The sequence below is a fragment of the Musca domestica genome, unplaced genomic scaffold (genome assembly GCF_030504385.1).
Source record: "Musca domestica strain aabys unplaced genomic scaffold, Musca_domestica.polishedcontigs.V.1.1 44, whole genome shotgun sequence".
Lineage (NCBI taxonomy): Eukaryota > Metazoa > Arthropoda > Insecta > Diptera > Muscidae > Musca > Musca domestica.
Window position 1 is genome coordinate 374,391 of NW_026712334.1, and position 17,862 is coordinate 392,252.

General features: G+C 35.0%; 2 protein-coding genes across 4 annotated transcripts in view; one reads left to right on the forward strand and one right to left on the reverse strand.

Annotated features, from left to right (window-relative positions):
• LOC101897825 (putative protein kinase C delta type homolog) overlaps nt 1–5,811 on the forward strand; it is a 103,017-nt gene extending 97,206 nt beyond the window's left edge. For all 3 annotated transcript variants that reach the window (XM_059127294.1, XM_059127292.1, XM_059127293.1), the window contains 5 exons: nt 2,031–2,185; nt 2,250–2,397; nt 3,528–3,707; nt 4,239–4,379; nt 4,460–5,811. In XM_059127294.1, the coding sequence (XP_058983277.1) occupies nt 2,031–2,185; nt 2,250–2,397; nt 3,528–3,707; nt 4,239–4,379; nt 4,460–4,609 (774 nt within the window). In that variant the 3' untranslated portion in view covers nt 4,610–5,811. The remainder of the gene's footprint in view (nt 1–2,030; nt 2,186–2,249; nt 2,398–3,527; nt 3,708–4,238; nt 4,380–4,459) is intronic.
• A 3,726-nt stretch (nt 5,812–9,537) lies between these two features.
• On the reverse strand, nt 9,538–14,366 carry LOC101898101 (vitellogenin-1-like). Its single transcript, XM_059127377.1, has 3 exons — nt 14,123–14,366; nt 10,391–10,647; nt 9,538–10,212 (listed from the first exon to the last, which is right to left on the reverse strand). Exons 1-3 carry the CDS (start codon nt 14,364–14,366, stop codon nt 9,538–9,540), a joined length of 1,176 nt encoding a protein of 391 aa, XP_058983360.1.
• Nucleotides 14,367–17,862: the final 3,496 nt, after the last annotated feature.

Consider the following 17,862-nt stretch of genomic DNA (forward strand, 5'->3'; position numbering starts at 1 on the left):
ATAAAATTTGATTCTACAAATGCTGTAGTATTTCTGTATTAGCATGGAAGTGAATGCTGTAGCATTTACATCCGCCACCGCATTACATAAAAAAAGTAGTTACATGTCTATATACATTTTATATACCTTACAAATGGCGTGTATAACATAAACTATATAATGAATGGGAATTAAAAATAAAACATTTTCATTCAGAAAATTCGTTTCTGTCCTCCTAACATCCTAAATACATTCACGCACCAAATATGCCGTCAATAGCGTCTATCTTCTTAGTTTAGTTTTTGTTTTAGCAAATTTTCATTCACATTTCGAAGACAATCGAAGCGTGTTCGCATTGACATATATTTTTACGCATTAAATGCCATAGAGCAGAACCCAAAAAAAAAAAAAACACGAAAAACAGACAGAAGAACATTTTAATTGTTTATGACATTGTAGGTGAAAATTAAGTCAAGTGCACAGGTATACAAACAATAGATAGATCGATCAATAGATACATAAATACCCGCACACCCTTGACAAGACCAAAGTACGAGTATTTATAACGAACGGAAAGGAAACTCAAACGAGAATAGAGTACAAATCAATAACAAAGATGTCATGACATTCATGCTTAAGAGAGAGCGACAAATGTTTTTGTTAAACAAATTTTCGATTTGCTTTGAAAAAAAAAAATATCGAAGTACAAAATTAGTAATCGATGATTCATGCCTTGTATTAGGATAATGCCATTGTGGAGACAAAATTCGATGTCGAATCATGAATTTAAATATAGAAGTGTAAATTTTTTTTCAAACCATAGAAAGAATAAACTGATACATTGGTGACACCACCTGTATGGAAATTTCTGCCATGTTTAATGACAAAATGTTTTGACTCTTGCCATTACTAATTTTTATGGGTATGCACAGGCAAAAGGAAACGAGATAGACCCATAGTTCCTTTTGATGATCTGCATAGAATCACTTTCTGAGTTCATTTATGCATGTCAGTCCGTCTGTCCATGTTTTCTTGTGAACAAAATACAGGTCGCATTTATTATCCGATTGAGATGAAATTTTCCAAACAACATTTGTTTGGCCCAAGGACGAACCCTATTGAAATTGGAGATAATCGGTAAAAATTTAGATATAGCTCCCATATATATCTTCGTCCGATTTGCCTTTTATTGTGCACCAAACGTGTAATATCAGTCCGAATAGTATGGAATTTTGCACATACAACCAAACTAGGCCTGAAAATAAGTATGCCGAATTTGATCGAAATCAGTTCAGATATAGCTATAGCTCCTATATATATTGTTCATCCGATTTGTTATTTTAGTCCTCCGCAGCCGTAATATGCACTCTGTAACAACCATATTTGGGGAAATATATCAAATGCAGCTCAGAAATACCTTTGCTAAATTTTATCGAGATCGGTTCAGATTTGGATCTAGCTCCCATATATAACTTCGTCCGATTTACCTTTTATTGTGCACCAAACGTCTAGTATTTGCCCAAATGGGATGGAATTTGGCACATACGACCGAATTGAGTCTAGAAGGTAGTATGCCAAATTTGGTGAAGATCGGTTCAGATATAGCTATAGCTCCCATCAGATATAGCTATAGCTATAGTATTTGTTACCCACAGCCGTAATATGCACTCCGTAACAACGATGTTCAGGGAAATATATCAAATACAGCTCAGAAATATCTTTGCCAAATTTTATTGAGATCGGTTCAGATTTGGATATAGCTCCCATATATATATATTTATCTGATTTCAAATTAATTTTGCACCGAATTTAAAAGATACAAATGCTTCGGCATATTTAGTCCTTTGAATTTTAAATTATATTTATAATCATAGGGTGTATGCTTGAATTTTCCCATAAAAACTTTTAATTGTTATGTGGAGCTCAACTAAATTAGCAAAGTGGTGTAGGGTGCTGGTTTTTTATTGTTTTTTTTTGAAATAATACAAGAATAAATTGACATGTTTCAAAATTCTTCAGTTAATGGATGTTTTATTTTTATTCATTTTCAGAGCCATCTATTCTTTGTAATGGAATACCTGAATGGTGGTGATCTAATGTTTCACATACAGGAAAGTGGACGATTTACAGAAGAACGAGCACGTTTCTATGGTGCCGAAATTATATCAGGTCTAAAATTCTTGCATAAAAAGGGCATTATATACAGGTATTTCAATAATGAAAATAATTTTCACAAATGTTTAATTACTAACTCCGCTATTCCCAAACAGAGATCTCAAATTGGATAATGTATTGCTGGATTACGAAGGACATGTACGAATTGCCGATTTCGGTATGTGCAAATTACAAATCTATTTGGATAAAACAGCTGATAGTTTCTGTGGTACACCGGATTATATGGCGCCTGAAATAATTAAGGTAGGTTGATAATGGGGAATTTGGTAACGGAATACCTGTCGGAGTTGAAATCTATAAAAACAATTTGCGAGTTTTTATTAGCCTATTTCTAATAACAGATATTATTTCCATATCAAATTTTCAATATGTAAAAAATATTTAAATATTTTAGAAATTGATTTTTTTTTTCATTTATTTTGCTAAACACATTTATTTATATGCATGTAAGTCGAGAGAAGCAAATCTGCCTTTTGACAGATTTTTTATTATTTTTTCATACCCTCCACCATTGTATGGAGGGTATATTAAGTTTGTAATTCCGTTTGTAACACCTCCAAATATACATTTTAGAGCCCACAAAGCATATATATTCTGGATCAGCATAAAATTCTATGTCGGTTTAGCGATGTCCGTTCATCTGTCCGTCTGTGGAAATCACTCCAGCTTCCGTACGAAATGAAGTAGGTTGATAAAATTTTACTTAAATGTGTATTATGTATGCAGGACTTTTGGTATTGAAAATGGGTGATGTAGGTCCACGTTTTGGTACAGCCCCCATATAATGGTACCTCCATTCTTTTCTGTATTTTGGTGCTTTAAGCGACATAATTCACCGGAAATGTTTGGTGTTTGAAGTTCATATATGGTACTACAGCCTATGAAAGAAAATTGTCTGTCGGTATTTTCATGACTTTAGCTACATTTTTCACCGAATTTCGTATAGACCTTAATATAGCGGCTTCATTCGTTATTTTTAAAATTTTACAAACTTTTTAGCGGAATTTATTTTTTGAAAATTTTCAAAATCGTTCCAAATGGTTGAGGATATCCAAAAATCGGCCCGGCCGATTGATTTTCAGCTTTTTTACTTGTTTTTAATAAAAATGTTCGCATTGTTTTTCATACAATGAAACCAAATACGTTCTGTCCTAATTGAATTTGAACATTATTTTATATTTTTACGCTCGTAGGTCGTATTTCAGTTGCATTCGTATTGCTATGCTATATTTATCGTATTTGTTTAATGAAGTTGAAAAAAACCGAATACGACAAATGATGTAGGGCTCTCAGAAACTTTTATTTATGTAAATTCACATTCGTAAAACCTGAGTAATAAAAAACTGAATTAATTTCTTCAATTTCCATTACAGGGCGAAAATTATAATCAAAATGTCGATTGGTGGTCCTTTGGCGTTTTATTATACGAAATGCTTATTGGACAATCACCGTTCAGCGGTTGTGATGAAGATGAACTATTCTGGTCAATATGCAATGAAATTCCATGGTTCCCAGTTTATATATCAGCGGAAGCAACAAGCATACTAAAAGGGGTAAGTTATAATGAAATATGGCATCGCGTTACAAAAAAAAATTTTTTTCGACATACAGCGTGAGATAAAAAACTGCATTTTTTAAATTTTATTGAATGAAAGCAAAAAAAGTCGGAAATAGCATCAAATTTTAGAAAAGGTTCAGATTTGTTCGAATTAGATACCTTTGGTACGAATTATGGTCTTCAAACGGCCAATGAAACCGTCACATGCTGCCTAAAAGTTGCTCTGCTGTATTTTGGCCGACTCCCGGCAAAGCGCTTGCTTGAGGTGATCCACACTTTGTTTTCCAAAATACTCCAGACACAATAGTCCAACGGATTAGATACCATCACGAATAACTTTTTTCTGGAAAATTCTCACCAAAATGCTTTTGTAAGCTTTGAGCTGTCGCTGGAACAATTTTAAGAGCATAGAAATGACAGCAGTCTGAAGTTGGTTGCAGATTTTCATCTCACCCTGTATTTTAACTTGTGCTATTATATTGATTGCAAAATCTGACTTAATCTTCAATTATTTTATTTATTACAGCTTTTAGAAAAGGATCACAACAAACGTATTGGTAATCAATACAGTCCAGCTGGAGATGTTGTTGAGCATATATTCTTCAGACCCATAGACTGGAATCTATTGGAGAAACGACTGATAGAGCCACCATTTAGACCGCAAGTGGTAAGTCACCTATAACCTATTTGATCAATATTACTCATTAATCTCTCTCTCTCTCTCTCTTCCTCTCTTTTCCGTTTTAGAAACACCCTCTCGATACACAATATTTTGATCGTGTATTTACAAGAGAACGTGTACGTCTTACACCCATCGATAAGGATATACTACAATCAATGGATCAGAAACAGTTCCTAGGTTTTACATATACAAATCCCCATATTACGTTGGATTAATGAGAGGAATATTCCTTGCATATCTAGTAGATAGAGATAAAAGAGCTTGGTAGATCCCGCTCTCCTCCTCAACCATTTAGCAAGAAATGATTTTATTTAAAAATCGAAACTACCCCCCCATCCTCGAAACTTTTGTTTGTTCTAGTGATAGACAATCGATTATTTTTTGTTGTTGTTTATCACATCATAATTGGCTACAAGTTGGCAAATGATAATGATGATAATTATCAGTTATGCCAATTGATTTGATTTTTTTGTGATTTCTTTTTTTCGGATTTGAAAAATTATAATCCGCTACCTCTCCTTCATGCAGAATGAAATACTCATGTTTTATATTGAAACTCTTTAGTGTTTCAAAAACATTTTTTTAGATAAATTTTATTTTCTTTATGAAAAAAAATCGCTATGGCCAATGGTTAGTTATAGGATCTATGGATAAATTAATTTTAAAAATTGGCACGAATTTAAAATATAAATCTTTTAAATTATTAATTTTGAAAAATTAATCTAATTACTGAATAATTCATCCGACATTTTAACTATTGGTCATAACAATTTACCTATTGTTATTACTGGAAACCCTATTCCAAAAAAAATATTTTTTTGTATATTTTCTCTAAATCCTTTTGTGTGTGTGAAAAATTTTCCTTTTATATATAGAAATTGTTATGAATATTTTAATATTTGTATAAAAACCAGTATTTTATAAAAAAAAATTGTTTTCTTAGAATTCGACTAAGTGCACGTTTAAAAACTTTTTACTAAAAGAGAAAAACCAACTAAATCCAAATCCATATTTATAATCATTTTCAAAACAATCTGGGTCTATTTATCTTTTTTTGTTTTCGTTCTTGCTCGTCTTTGTTTAATTTATATACATAGCATATAAACGTATCATTAAGTTATATTATTAATTTATTTATTTCATAAGTTAACCAAACAATACAACTTAATTGTAACTTAAATTCCTTATATAGTTTAAAACTTAAGTTTTCCGAACAGTTTTCATGTATGGACGACGACAATCCTACAAATGAAATGAAATGTTTTACAAAAAATATCCACTCGAATAGTTTTTGTGAAAAAAATTCTCAATCAGTTGTCAATGTATGAAAAAGTGTACTGAAAATGTAATTAATATAAACAACCATATATACAAAACATTGAATCGAACAAAACGAAAATAAAATAAAAAAATATTATTTTGAGTTTTTTTATTTAGAGATATAGAGGATGTACATAATTTGATATATCCAAGGTATGACCCATCGAAACTCTGGGACCTTGAAGAAAACTTTTTTAATCAAGGGATGGAATTGCTAGAAAAACGTTGGACTATGTATATTGAAGTTCCAGGAGATTATATTGAACAAGTAAAAAACAATAAGTTCGGCCGGGCCAAACTTTTAATACCCTCCACCTTAGGGTAAAAGGAACATTAGAAGAAATGTGGCAAAAATCATCAAATTACCGAATATCGGGAGGTACCTTTATATGGGGGCTATACCAAAACGTGGACCTATAATTACAATGTTTTGCCACACGAACTACGACCCATTATGACCCACAAATACCAATTTTTAGACAAATCAGTGAAAAAAATGTGGCAAAAATCATCAAATTACCGAATATCGGGAGGTACCGTTATATGGGGGCTATACCAAATCATGGACCCATACATGCAATGTTTCGCCACCGGAGCTGGAACCCATTATGACCAACAAATACCAATTTTCAAACAAATCCGTGAAAAAATGTTGCAAAAATCATCAAATTACCGAATATCGGGAGGTACCGTTATATGGGGGCTATACCAAATCATGGACACATACATGCAATGTTTCGATACCGGAGCTGGAAACCATTATGACCCACAAATACCAATTTTTAGACAAATCCGTGAAAAAATGTGGCAAAAAAAAACTAAAATACCGAATATCGGGAGGTAATTTTATATGGGGGCTAAACCACAACGTGGACCTATACATACAATGTTTTGCCACACGCTCAGGGACCCGTTATGACCTACAAATACCAATTTCCAGACAAATCCGTGAAAAAATGTGGCATAAAACATCAAAATACCGAATATCGGGAGGTACCGTTATATGGGGACTATACCAGAACGTGGACCGATGTATCTCATTTTCAATACCAACCATCCTAGACACAATGCAAATAGCTCTGCTAAATTTTGGCGCTCTACGTCAAATATTGTGGGCTGTATCGTGATTTCAACAGACAGACAGACAGACAGACGGACATCGTTAAATCGACTTAGAATTTTATGCTGATTATGAATATATATATACTTTATGGTGTCTAAGACGAATATTTAAGGATGTTACAAACGGAATGACAAAGTTAATATACCCTCCTTTCCAAGGTGGAGGGTATAAAAATATTTTTGTAAGTCTAACGATTCTCTTTCATTGATAAGCTAAGAAGTTTCCGAGCCGCCCTCATATACAGGGTGACATAAAAAAACTGCAACAAAGTCAAACGCCATAATTTTTACATTTTTTTAATTTTATTGAATGAAAGCAAAAAATGTCGGAAATTGCATCAAATTTTAGAATAAGTTTAGATTTGTTCCAATTGGTCACCTTTGGCACTAATTATGGCCTTCAAACGGGCAATGAAACCGTCACACGCTGCCCGAACGTTTCTCTGTGGATTTTGGCCCATTCCCAGCGAAGAGCTTGCTTGAAGCGATCGACACATTGATATTTTTTAGTGTCAATCTTGCTTTCCAAAAATATTCCAGACAAATAGTCCAACGAATTGGTATCCGGAAATTTTGGTTGCCATTGTGAGCTGGAAATGAAGCAAGTAACCTCATTTTGTAACCACTCTTGGGTGGCGCATGCTGAGTGAGATGGTGCTGAGTCCTGTTGGAATGTCCAAGTTTTGGGCCCAAAATGTGCCCAAGACTATAATACACCCTCCAGAATATTTTGGCGATAATATTCGGTATTAATTCTGATGCCAAGGTCGATTAATACGAGCGGAGAGCGACCATCGGCTGTTATGGCGGCCCACACCATCACCATGGCCAGTGCCTGAGTTCTGGCGGACAACCAAAGGTGCACATTTTCAGCTGACCTCTTTAGCACGTAAACACGATAATTTTGTTTGTTTACAAACTGCTGGGCAACGAATGTTTTCTCATCGGAGAAAACCAAATTCAGCAATTCACCACTTTCAGCCAAGCGAAGCAACTCTTTAGCTCTTTTAAGTCTATTTTCTTTCAGATGCGGTGTACGTTTTTGCACTTTTTGGAATTTCAACGGCTTTAGCCTGAGCTAATTTTTTAATATTTGCCGAATAGAAAATTGCGATATGTTGGGCTCACGAGACATTTTTCGGACAAGTCGCTTCTTTATTTTTCGAATTTTTTTTACCATATGGCAACCGCTCCACTCGGAGACCTATAGGTCCATTGTGTTCATCCTAAAAAAGAATGTTAAGAAAAGAGGAAAATGTGATTGGTAGAAGAGGTGAAGATAAAAGGTAAAGTTATAGAGTGTGATCTACGGCTGAGGAGTTTGCCGTGTCGTCTTTAGCCACATGAATATTCTGGCTAATTGAAGGATTACTATAGGGTCAGTGTTAGAAAAAGAAGACAGGTCATGTGACACTAGTTCTCCCACTAGCCTGTGTCTCACATTAATGAGTGCTGGGCAGAGCATGTGATCGACTGTGTCGATTTCTTCTTCATCTTGACAGATCCTACAGTAATCAATGTCGTCGCTGTCCTATTTCGAGGTCATAGCCCTCACCTTACAGTGACCTGTGATGATACCCACCACAAGTTTTAAATCAGGTTTTGACAGTGACATCAACGACCTTGTTCTCTTCTCTGAGAGTGTGGGCCAGATTCGTTTGGGGATGGTGCATCCCATTTGGTCCTGCCATTTTTGTTGGATTTTCTCAGAGTAGAGTAATACCAAATTTGGTACCATTTAGTACTTTTCGTACAAATATAGGAAGCATTTCCAAAACCACCCACAAATCTCAAACACAGATACCGCCAGTAATCTAAATATCCAATTCCAAAGTTTTATTCCTATCCCTCCACCCAATACATAATAAGTACCATTTGGTACTTTTCGTACCATTAGAGTACATAATTGCAATACAATCTAAATATCTTATTTCCAGATATAAATTTTACTCAAATGTATATAATGTCTGCAGAACTTTTGGTATTGAAAATGGCCCATGGTACCTCCCGATATTCGGTATTTTGATGATTTTAGCGACATTATTCACCGAAATTGTTTCAAATTTGGTATTTGATGTTCGTAATGGATACTACAGCTGATGACAGAAAATTGTCTGCCCCCATATAATAGTATTTCCCTATATTCGGTATTTGTATGTATGGTATGTAGCCGTTATACATTCGGTATTTTTAAGATTTTAACAGCATTTTCAATTGATTTTATTTTTTGAAAATTGCCAAATTCGTTCCAGCTTTTTTACTTGTTTTTAGCTCTATTAATTTACATGATATCAAAAGGTACCGTTTCAGAAGTTTAATACCATTTTAGAATTTTTCGTAGCCTTAAAGTTGGAATTTCAAAAAAACCCTTTGGTACATCTATGCTGCAATCCATCTGTTACTCTCATTCCGCAATTTATTCATTAATTTCAGAATTCTAGCTCATGCCGTTTGTCCGAAGCAATGTATTAAATTTTTAGGACTTCGTACCCTTTATGTAGAATTCGTCAAAACCCAGTTTTATCGCATGCCTACGCACCAAGACTGTCCCTCGTGCAAAATTTCATGATTTTGGTTCCAGCCGTTTTGTCTGGACAGTCAGTCAGTTATTTCATCACTGTTTTATTTATTTACCACTGTTAATTTTATAACTAATACTAAATAACATTTTATTATACCTAATTATACTATAAACATCCAACTAATTACTACAACGACCACACAAATATTGAGTCATATCCACAGCCATTCGTGAGGCATTCTTTCCAAAAGGATCTTTCGCATTTACCGATAGAAAGAAATCACCCTTTAAATACGTCGGTGTTGCAATACCCATTGGATACACGAGGCCGTCACACTGTCCACCATTATAACTTGTCATTGAATTACAACGTTTGGCCAAAAAATTATTTTCATTTCCTGGAAAAACTGTTTCAATAAAATACTCATAGGCACGACTGTGTGAGCAGCCGAAAATTACACAACCCGTTTTGATGGGTGCCAAACCGTCAGGATAAAAATCCACATCACCCAAGGGTTGGGCTTTACCCAAAACACCAGGATTTGAATGTATGACATCAACGAAATCGGCATCGCCACGATGTAAACCAGAAAGGGTTTCTCCTTCATTAAAGCAGGGATTTGCTGGATCCAAACCCGTTATACGATACAAACTTTGCCCAGTGAGTTTTTGAAATTGTCGTCCAGCTCGACCGGCAATATGTGCTCCCAAGCTGTGACCAATCAAATGTATCTTTTTTGCTGGAATTTTTTTACTCAATTTAGCAATGCCCTTGCCAACGAAAATGCCCACAGCATCAGTATTAAAGGCGGACCATGTGTATAATGTTTGGATGAAGTTTGAAGCATTTAATGCCTGGAGAAATTAAAAAAAAAAATATTTTAAAAAAATATTGCATTTAAAAAAAGTTTGGGCCTCAATTCTCGTGAAATGACAAAATTTATATCGGGAAGAAATGTCAAATAAATAAATGTTTTAAACAATATTTTGTCATTTCATGTTTTCATAGAACAAGAATCCAGTCCCTCCTTACCAAAAAATTGTAATTTCCTCTGCAATTAAAAGCTCTGGCCATGTCTTCAATGTAATCGGCATGAATATTAGACATCCATCCTGTTATAAAAATCACAACTCTTTTCTTCGCATCAAATTCGGGATACTCGAGTAATTTTTGGGCTTCACTTAAGGGTACGCTTATGTTGGAACAGGGCGTCCTCAGTTGAAAGTACATCTCCTTGAGTTTAGGTGTTATACGGGGATCTATGTTATCCGAACCCACATATATTGAACCTAAAATAACAAGAATGCATATGGATAGTTTTAAAAGTGTGCGTTATAAATGAGTAAATTCTTAGGAAAAAAGCTTTTTAAATATGAAGGTTTTTTGGACACCCTCGGATTAATTTTCCTAGTAGTGTTACAAAAATTGAAAACAAATTATCTTGACCTAATTCTGCAAATTCACGTTGTAGATAAATCGGTTGGCTTTAATTCATAACAATTTATTTCACACGTTTTTCCTGAAGTATGAGGGACCAAACTCGACATAATCACTAAGAAAATAAAATTTCAATTTACAACTGATTTTTTTAAAAATTTTTGTGTTGTACCTAAATCTAGAGCTGTATTGACAATTTACTGCGATGTATACCTTTTGGGTTATCCTATCCAGCATATTAGGATTTGAGATGATTTCGTTGAAAGTTATAGAAAAGTCATTCAAAATACAGAATATCGGAAGATTTAGTTATATGGGGGCTATAGTAAAACATAAACATATGTTCAACATTTTCTGAAAAAAATAGACTATCCACAAGAATGATCTGACTAAAATATACGGGCATACAGGGTGAGAAGAAAAAAAAATGTAACCAACTTCAGAAAGCTGTAATTTCTAAGCCACTCGTCCGACAGCTGTTAAAATTATTCCAGTAACAGCTCATTATATTGTTTACAAGCGTACAAAAGCATTTTGGTGAGAATTTTTCAGAAAAAAGTTATTCGTGATGGAATTCAAGCGAGATAGTATGATTTCTTTATGCTTGGCTGGAAAACATAAGTTGCTATTCGGCAAAGATTGAAGAATGAGCTCGGAGTAAAGCCATTGAAATTCCAAAAAGTACAATAACTTATACCGCAACAGAAAGAAAGTAGACTCAAAAGAGCTAAAAAGTTGCTTCGCTTGGCTGAAAATGGTGAACTGCCGAATTTGGTTTTCTCCGATGAGAAAACATTCGATGTCTTGCAGTTTGTAGACAAACAAAATGATCGTGTTAACTTGCCAAAGAGGTCAGCTGAAAATATGCAACTTCGGTTGGCCACCAGATCTCAAGCGCCGGCCATGGTGATGGTGTGGGCCGCCATAACAGACGATGGTCGCTCTTCGCTCGTATTAATCGATCGTGACATCAGAATAAATGCTGAATATTATCGCAAAAATATTCTGCAGGGTGTATTAAAGCCTTAGTCACGCAAACATTTTGGCCGCAGACCTTGGACATTCCAACAGGACTCAGCACCATCGTACTCAGCACGCGCCACCCACGAATGGTTACAAAATGAGGTTCCTCGCTTCATTGGCCACGCACAATGGCCACTAACATCTCCGAATACCAATCAGTTGGACTTTTGTGTCTGGAGTATTTTGATAAGCAAGGTTGGCACTAAAAAATACCAAAGTGTCAAGCACCTCAAGCAAGCGCTTCGCTGGGAATGGGCCAAAATGCCGCAAAGCAACATTCGTGCAGTGACGGTTTCATTGGCCGTTTGAAGGCCATAATTCGTGCCAGAGGTGACCAATTCGAACAAATCTAAACTTATTCTAAAATGTGATGCTATTACCGTAATTTTTTGCTTTCATTCAAAAAAATTAAAAAACAAGTAAGCAAAGGTTATAGTAGTGCGGGGCCGACCATATGATACCCTACAACACTACAATATGTTAGAAGCCCCCTTTTGTCCAAATCCATTTTGAAAGATTTCGCTTTAAAAATTATGTCACGGAGCACTACCATGTCGTACTGTTAGATGTTGTGGTCCATTTTGGAGCTAAATAGAATCCAATGGTCATCTAAAATGCTAGAATTCTCCCCTGTCCTTACTCTCCTTAGGCGTGTCGGTTGCCTTCAATTGTGTGATCAGGAATTTTTTTCTGTTTTTGATCCATTTTAATAAATATATTGCGGACATCTTTGACAACAATAGGCCAAGTCCTTCTGAGGATTTTAACATTTTCATGAATATCGGACGATAATTGCAAACTATATATAATACCTCAATCTGTGTTGTAAGGTGAAAAAAAAATTACAAAATATACACAATATTAAGTCGAATTGACAATATCGCATGCGATAAAAAATATGAAAAAATAAAAAAATGTCACAAAATAAAAAAAATCTATTTTAACATCATTATTGAGACCTTTTAATGCGATTTTTTTAAATTTTATTCTTTTATGCCAAGAGCGCATTCTAAATTGACAAAATTTGTCAAAATCGGTCCAGCCATTCTTGAGATATAAGCATTCTACCTAACATCCCTTTCATTTGTATATACATATTGAATATATTTCGCTATATATATCCAATATATTAACTATCGGCATTTACGTAACGATCAGAATTAACCTGACCGTCTATTTGTGATTTCGCCGGTATTAAAATATTTGCGGTTTAATGGAAAATTTGACTTTTATTTAACACAAATGCTATGGTCTATTTCACCCACTAAATATTACCCGATGACCATCAATATTGGAAGGCTTCAGTCCAGCCCTAAGCTCTATCGTCATGCTAACTTCCGCGTCGATTGGTCTATAATTGCGATCTGTAGAGCAAATGCAAAATCTGGAAATTTTTCAGTTTTTGGTCCATTTCAACTACTAAATATTATGCGATCATCTCCAAAAGCAATAGGGTTCTATTCTGGTCCAAGCCCCACCTACATTCTAAATTGTGTGAAGATCGGGCCATAATTGCGATCTGTAGAGTGATTACAAATTAACATGGACAGACGGACAGACGGACGGACGGGCATACATAGCTAGATCGACTCAGCTCGGCGAGCTAGGAAGATCCATATATGCTTTCCTATGTGGGAAACCGATATTTCGAGGTGTTATATAATTTGTGGCCCAATCAAACTTATAATTCCCCCAACACATAGTGTTGTAGGGTGTAAAAATGTTAACGCTATAGCATTTGACTTTGTTGCAGTTTTCTTATCTCCCCCTGTAGGACATATCCATTAACATTTCTGAAATTTGAACTATTTTCAATCCGATAAAACTTGCTGACATAAATTTTAGATAATATTTATTCTGATGATCTACAAACGAAATATCAAATTAAGTTAACCCTCCGAACAATGGTAGCCTGTTCATCAAATATAGGTCATGATCATTTAAAACAATATTTGTTCAGCAAATATTAAAATACCGTTTATAAAGTCTTTTCAAAACGTTCGTATAACGTTAATCTACATTTAATAATACTTTATTTAATATTTGCACACATTTTTTAAATATATAACCACTTTTATTAACCCATACACGGTCACATGTATCAAATGTATAACTGGGTGCTAATTTAAATTTTTTCACCACATTTTTACTCGGATAATAATATTAAATTCTCAAACTATTAGCCTCGATTAAATATGGATAATGTCCATTTTAATCGTATTGTTTTTGGGATCATTTCATAAACTACTTTATATTTTTTTTATTTATATTTTTTTTTTTTTCTTTGTTTCGCATAACACTTACACAATTGATTAATTGCCTTAAATAAGGCCTGTTCCGGTAAACCGAATAACATTTGTATTGACGCTGAGAATAATTGAGACACAGTTGGAAAATTTTGCAACAATTCAGCTCCAATTCCGGATATAATACTACTGGCCGAATAAAACAGATCCAAACTCATTACCGAAAATCCCGAACTACTTCGCACCAAAGCAGTGAGCAAGAGATATGTAATAATTAATTTCTTTGCGCCATGAAACTCCATTTCTAATACACTAATTATTTATACCGAGTAGAATCATTCTTTTATAGCAAAATCTATGCAAATAAAGATGATTCGAAATAAAATTGAAATCTTGTTTGGTTTTCTTTGTTTATATATCTTTAGAAAAATGGTGTCGTTTTAACAGTTATAAATAAATAGGCAAAAGACTCAGCTTGTTTGTACATAGATAACTGAAAGTTTGCTAACAACAAATTAGCTTTGAAAGTTAAACTCCCCGACCATTTGTTTTATTTGAAAATAAAATCAAGGTGAGTGTCTATATCTTTTTGGGAAAAAATAGTTTGGTTTTCAAGGCAAATTGGAAATATACATAGTAAACCAGTAAAGGAAGTCCTAAAGTCGGGCGGGGCCTACTTTATGATACCCTACACCACTTTGCTAATTTAGTAGAGCTCCACAAAACAATTAAAAGTTTTTTTAGGAGAATTCATTCATATACGTTATGATTATAATTATAATTTAAGGTTCAAAGGACTAGATATGCCGAAGCATTTGTATCTTTTAAATTCGGACTTGTATTGTCCATTTGGTGCACAATTAAATTTGAAATCAGATAAAGATATTTATGGGAGCTATATCTAAATCTGAACCGATCTCGATAAAATTTGGCAAAGATATTTCTGAGCTGTATTTGATATATTTCCCTGAATATCTTATTTTCAAGCCTAATTGTATGTGCAAAATTCCATACTATTGGGGCTGATATTACACGTTTGGTGCACAATAAAAGCCAATCGGACGAAGATATATATGGGAGCTATATCTAATTTTTACCGATTTTCTCCAAATTCAATAGGGTTCGTCCTTGGGCCAAACAAATGATTTGTGCAAAATTTCATCTCAATCGGATAATAAATGCGACATGCATTTTATTCACAAGAATACATGGGCAGACGGACTGACATGCATAAATCAACTCAGAAAGTGCTTCTATGGAGATGCTCAAAAGTAACAATGGGTCTATCTCGCTTCCTTCTCCATGTTACAAACAAATTCACAAAGACATAATACCCTTACCACTATGTGGTGTAGGGTATAAAAACTTGACATATCTAAGCAAATGTAGTAGCAAGGTTGTTCTTCGACAACCTTACGGTTGTTGTAAGGTGATTTAGAATTCGTTTTTTTTTTTTTTTTTGCCAAATTCACACATGTTTCACTTTAAACTATGCTGTTAAAATAATGCTGTTAAACTTTTCAATAGGGTGGGTGGCGCCGTTGTATGGAGGCCATACCAAAACGGGAACCTCCATCGGCAATTATGTACTGCAAGGATAGTCGTCTGTCCAATATACATAATTACTAAATTTGAAACAATTTGGTGGGTTAATGTGACTTGGATTATCAAAATACCGAGTTTCGGTGGGTATCGTTATATGCGCACTATAGGAAAACGTGAACCTAAATTATCAATGTTCTGCCGCCGGAGCATGAACTTCAAATGCCATTTTTTAGACGAAATGTGGAAAAATGTGGAAAAAATCATCAAAATACCGAATATCGGGAGGTACCGTGGGGCTATACAAAAACGTGGACCTATACATACAGGGTAAGATAAAAAAATGAAAAAAATTCAAACGTCATAATTTTTTGAATTTTATTGAATTAAACCAAAAAATGTCGGAAATAGCATCAAATTTTAGAATAATTTTAGATTTGTTCGAATTGGTCACCTTTGGCTCGAATTATGGCCTTCAAACGGCCAATGAAACCCTCACACGCTGCCCGAATGTTTCTCTGCGGTAATTTGGCCCATTCCCGGCAAAGCGCTTGCTTGAGGTGATCGACACTTTGGTATTTTTTAGTACCAACCTTGCTTTCCAAAATACTCTAGACACAAAAGTCCACACCCTCCAGAATATTTTCGCGATAATATTCGGCATTTATTTTGATGCCACGGTCGATTAATACGAGCGGAGAGCGACCATCGGCTGTTATGGCCCCACCATCACACCATCACCATGGCCAGCGCTTTATTTCTGGTGGCCAAGCGATCGACCTCTTTGGCAAGTAAACACGATAATTTTGCTTGTTTACAAACTGCTGGATAACGAATGTTTTCTCATCGGAGAAAACCAAATTCGGCAGTTCATCACTTTTCGCCAGAGAATCAACTCTTTAGCACTTTTGAGTCTATTTTCTTTCAGTTGCGGTAAAAGTAAGGGTTGCCCATATTCGACGGACCCATGACTCTTTGGGCCCATTCCAATCGACGAGGCTTGTCAGCAGGCAACATTCTTTGCGTCAATTGAATTTTGTACTGGAACAAATGCAAATCAATGCGAATAATCCGTTGTATAATGGACCGAGCCATGCCCAACTGCTGAGAACGGCGTTTTGGGGATGTTCTTGGGGACCTCTCAACACTGGCTCGTACGGCAGCGATATTCTCGTCCGATCGCCTTGGTCGACTTTTATATGGCCTCTTCGGATTAGAAAGAGCCTTACCAGTCGAAAATTTTTCATATAAACGGTTATTGGTGTTCTTAAAAGGGGCACTTCTCACATTTTTTAATGTTTTAAAAGCACGTTGAGTTTTCACAATTGACTTCTTCTGTTGAATGTAAATTTCAACTATTTCGCGTGGCGTGTATTGGTTCATGGTAAAAATCTGCTTGGACTGACGTCTCAAACGCGGTATGTCATTAAGCGATGTGACATCTCAGTCAAAAGTTATGGCGTTGCCAGATGGGTCCGTCAAATATGGACAACCCTGTACTTGCACTTTCTTGAATTTCAATGCCTTACCCTGAGCTCATTTTTCAATATTTGCCGAATGGAATATTGCGATATGTTCAGTTCACGAGCCATTTTTCGGCCACTACGACGCAGGTTTCGATCGAGTCGCTTCATTACTTTTCGAACCATTTCTGCTGATGTTGCTGTTTTCTTCCGTCCACTTCCTTGACGTTGGGCTACGCTACCATTATCACGGTAACGAGTGATGGAACGAGACACAAAAGATTTATTCATATTTAAAATCTGGAGTGCTCGAACGATATCCACTGGTGGTTTTCCAGCCAAATATAAAGAAATCACACTATCACGGAATTCTACCATCACGAATAACTTTTTTCTGGAAAATTCTCACCAAAATGCTTTTGTATGCTTGTAAACAATATAATGAGCTGTCACTGGAATCATTTAACCGCTGTTGGACTAGTGGCTTAGGAATGACAGCAGTCTGAAGTTGATTGCAGTTTTTTCATTTTACCCTGTATAGTTTAAATTCTGCACATCGCAATTTTATGGTAAGATCTGAAAATTGTCAAAATTGTAAATAATAATAACTCCTGTAATATGCTAAAACAATCTCCTCCACATAAGTTCAACCTTTTGTGGGAAATGAATGTCCGATTTTTTCATTAATTATTTTACAATTTTAGAATCTGTAGCCAATATTTTACTGGAAATAGCAAAAATATCATCTGGTTACTTTTTGATTAAATCATAACGCATACAAAGTTTCGGGCAC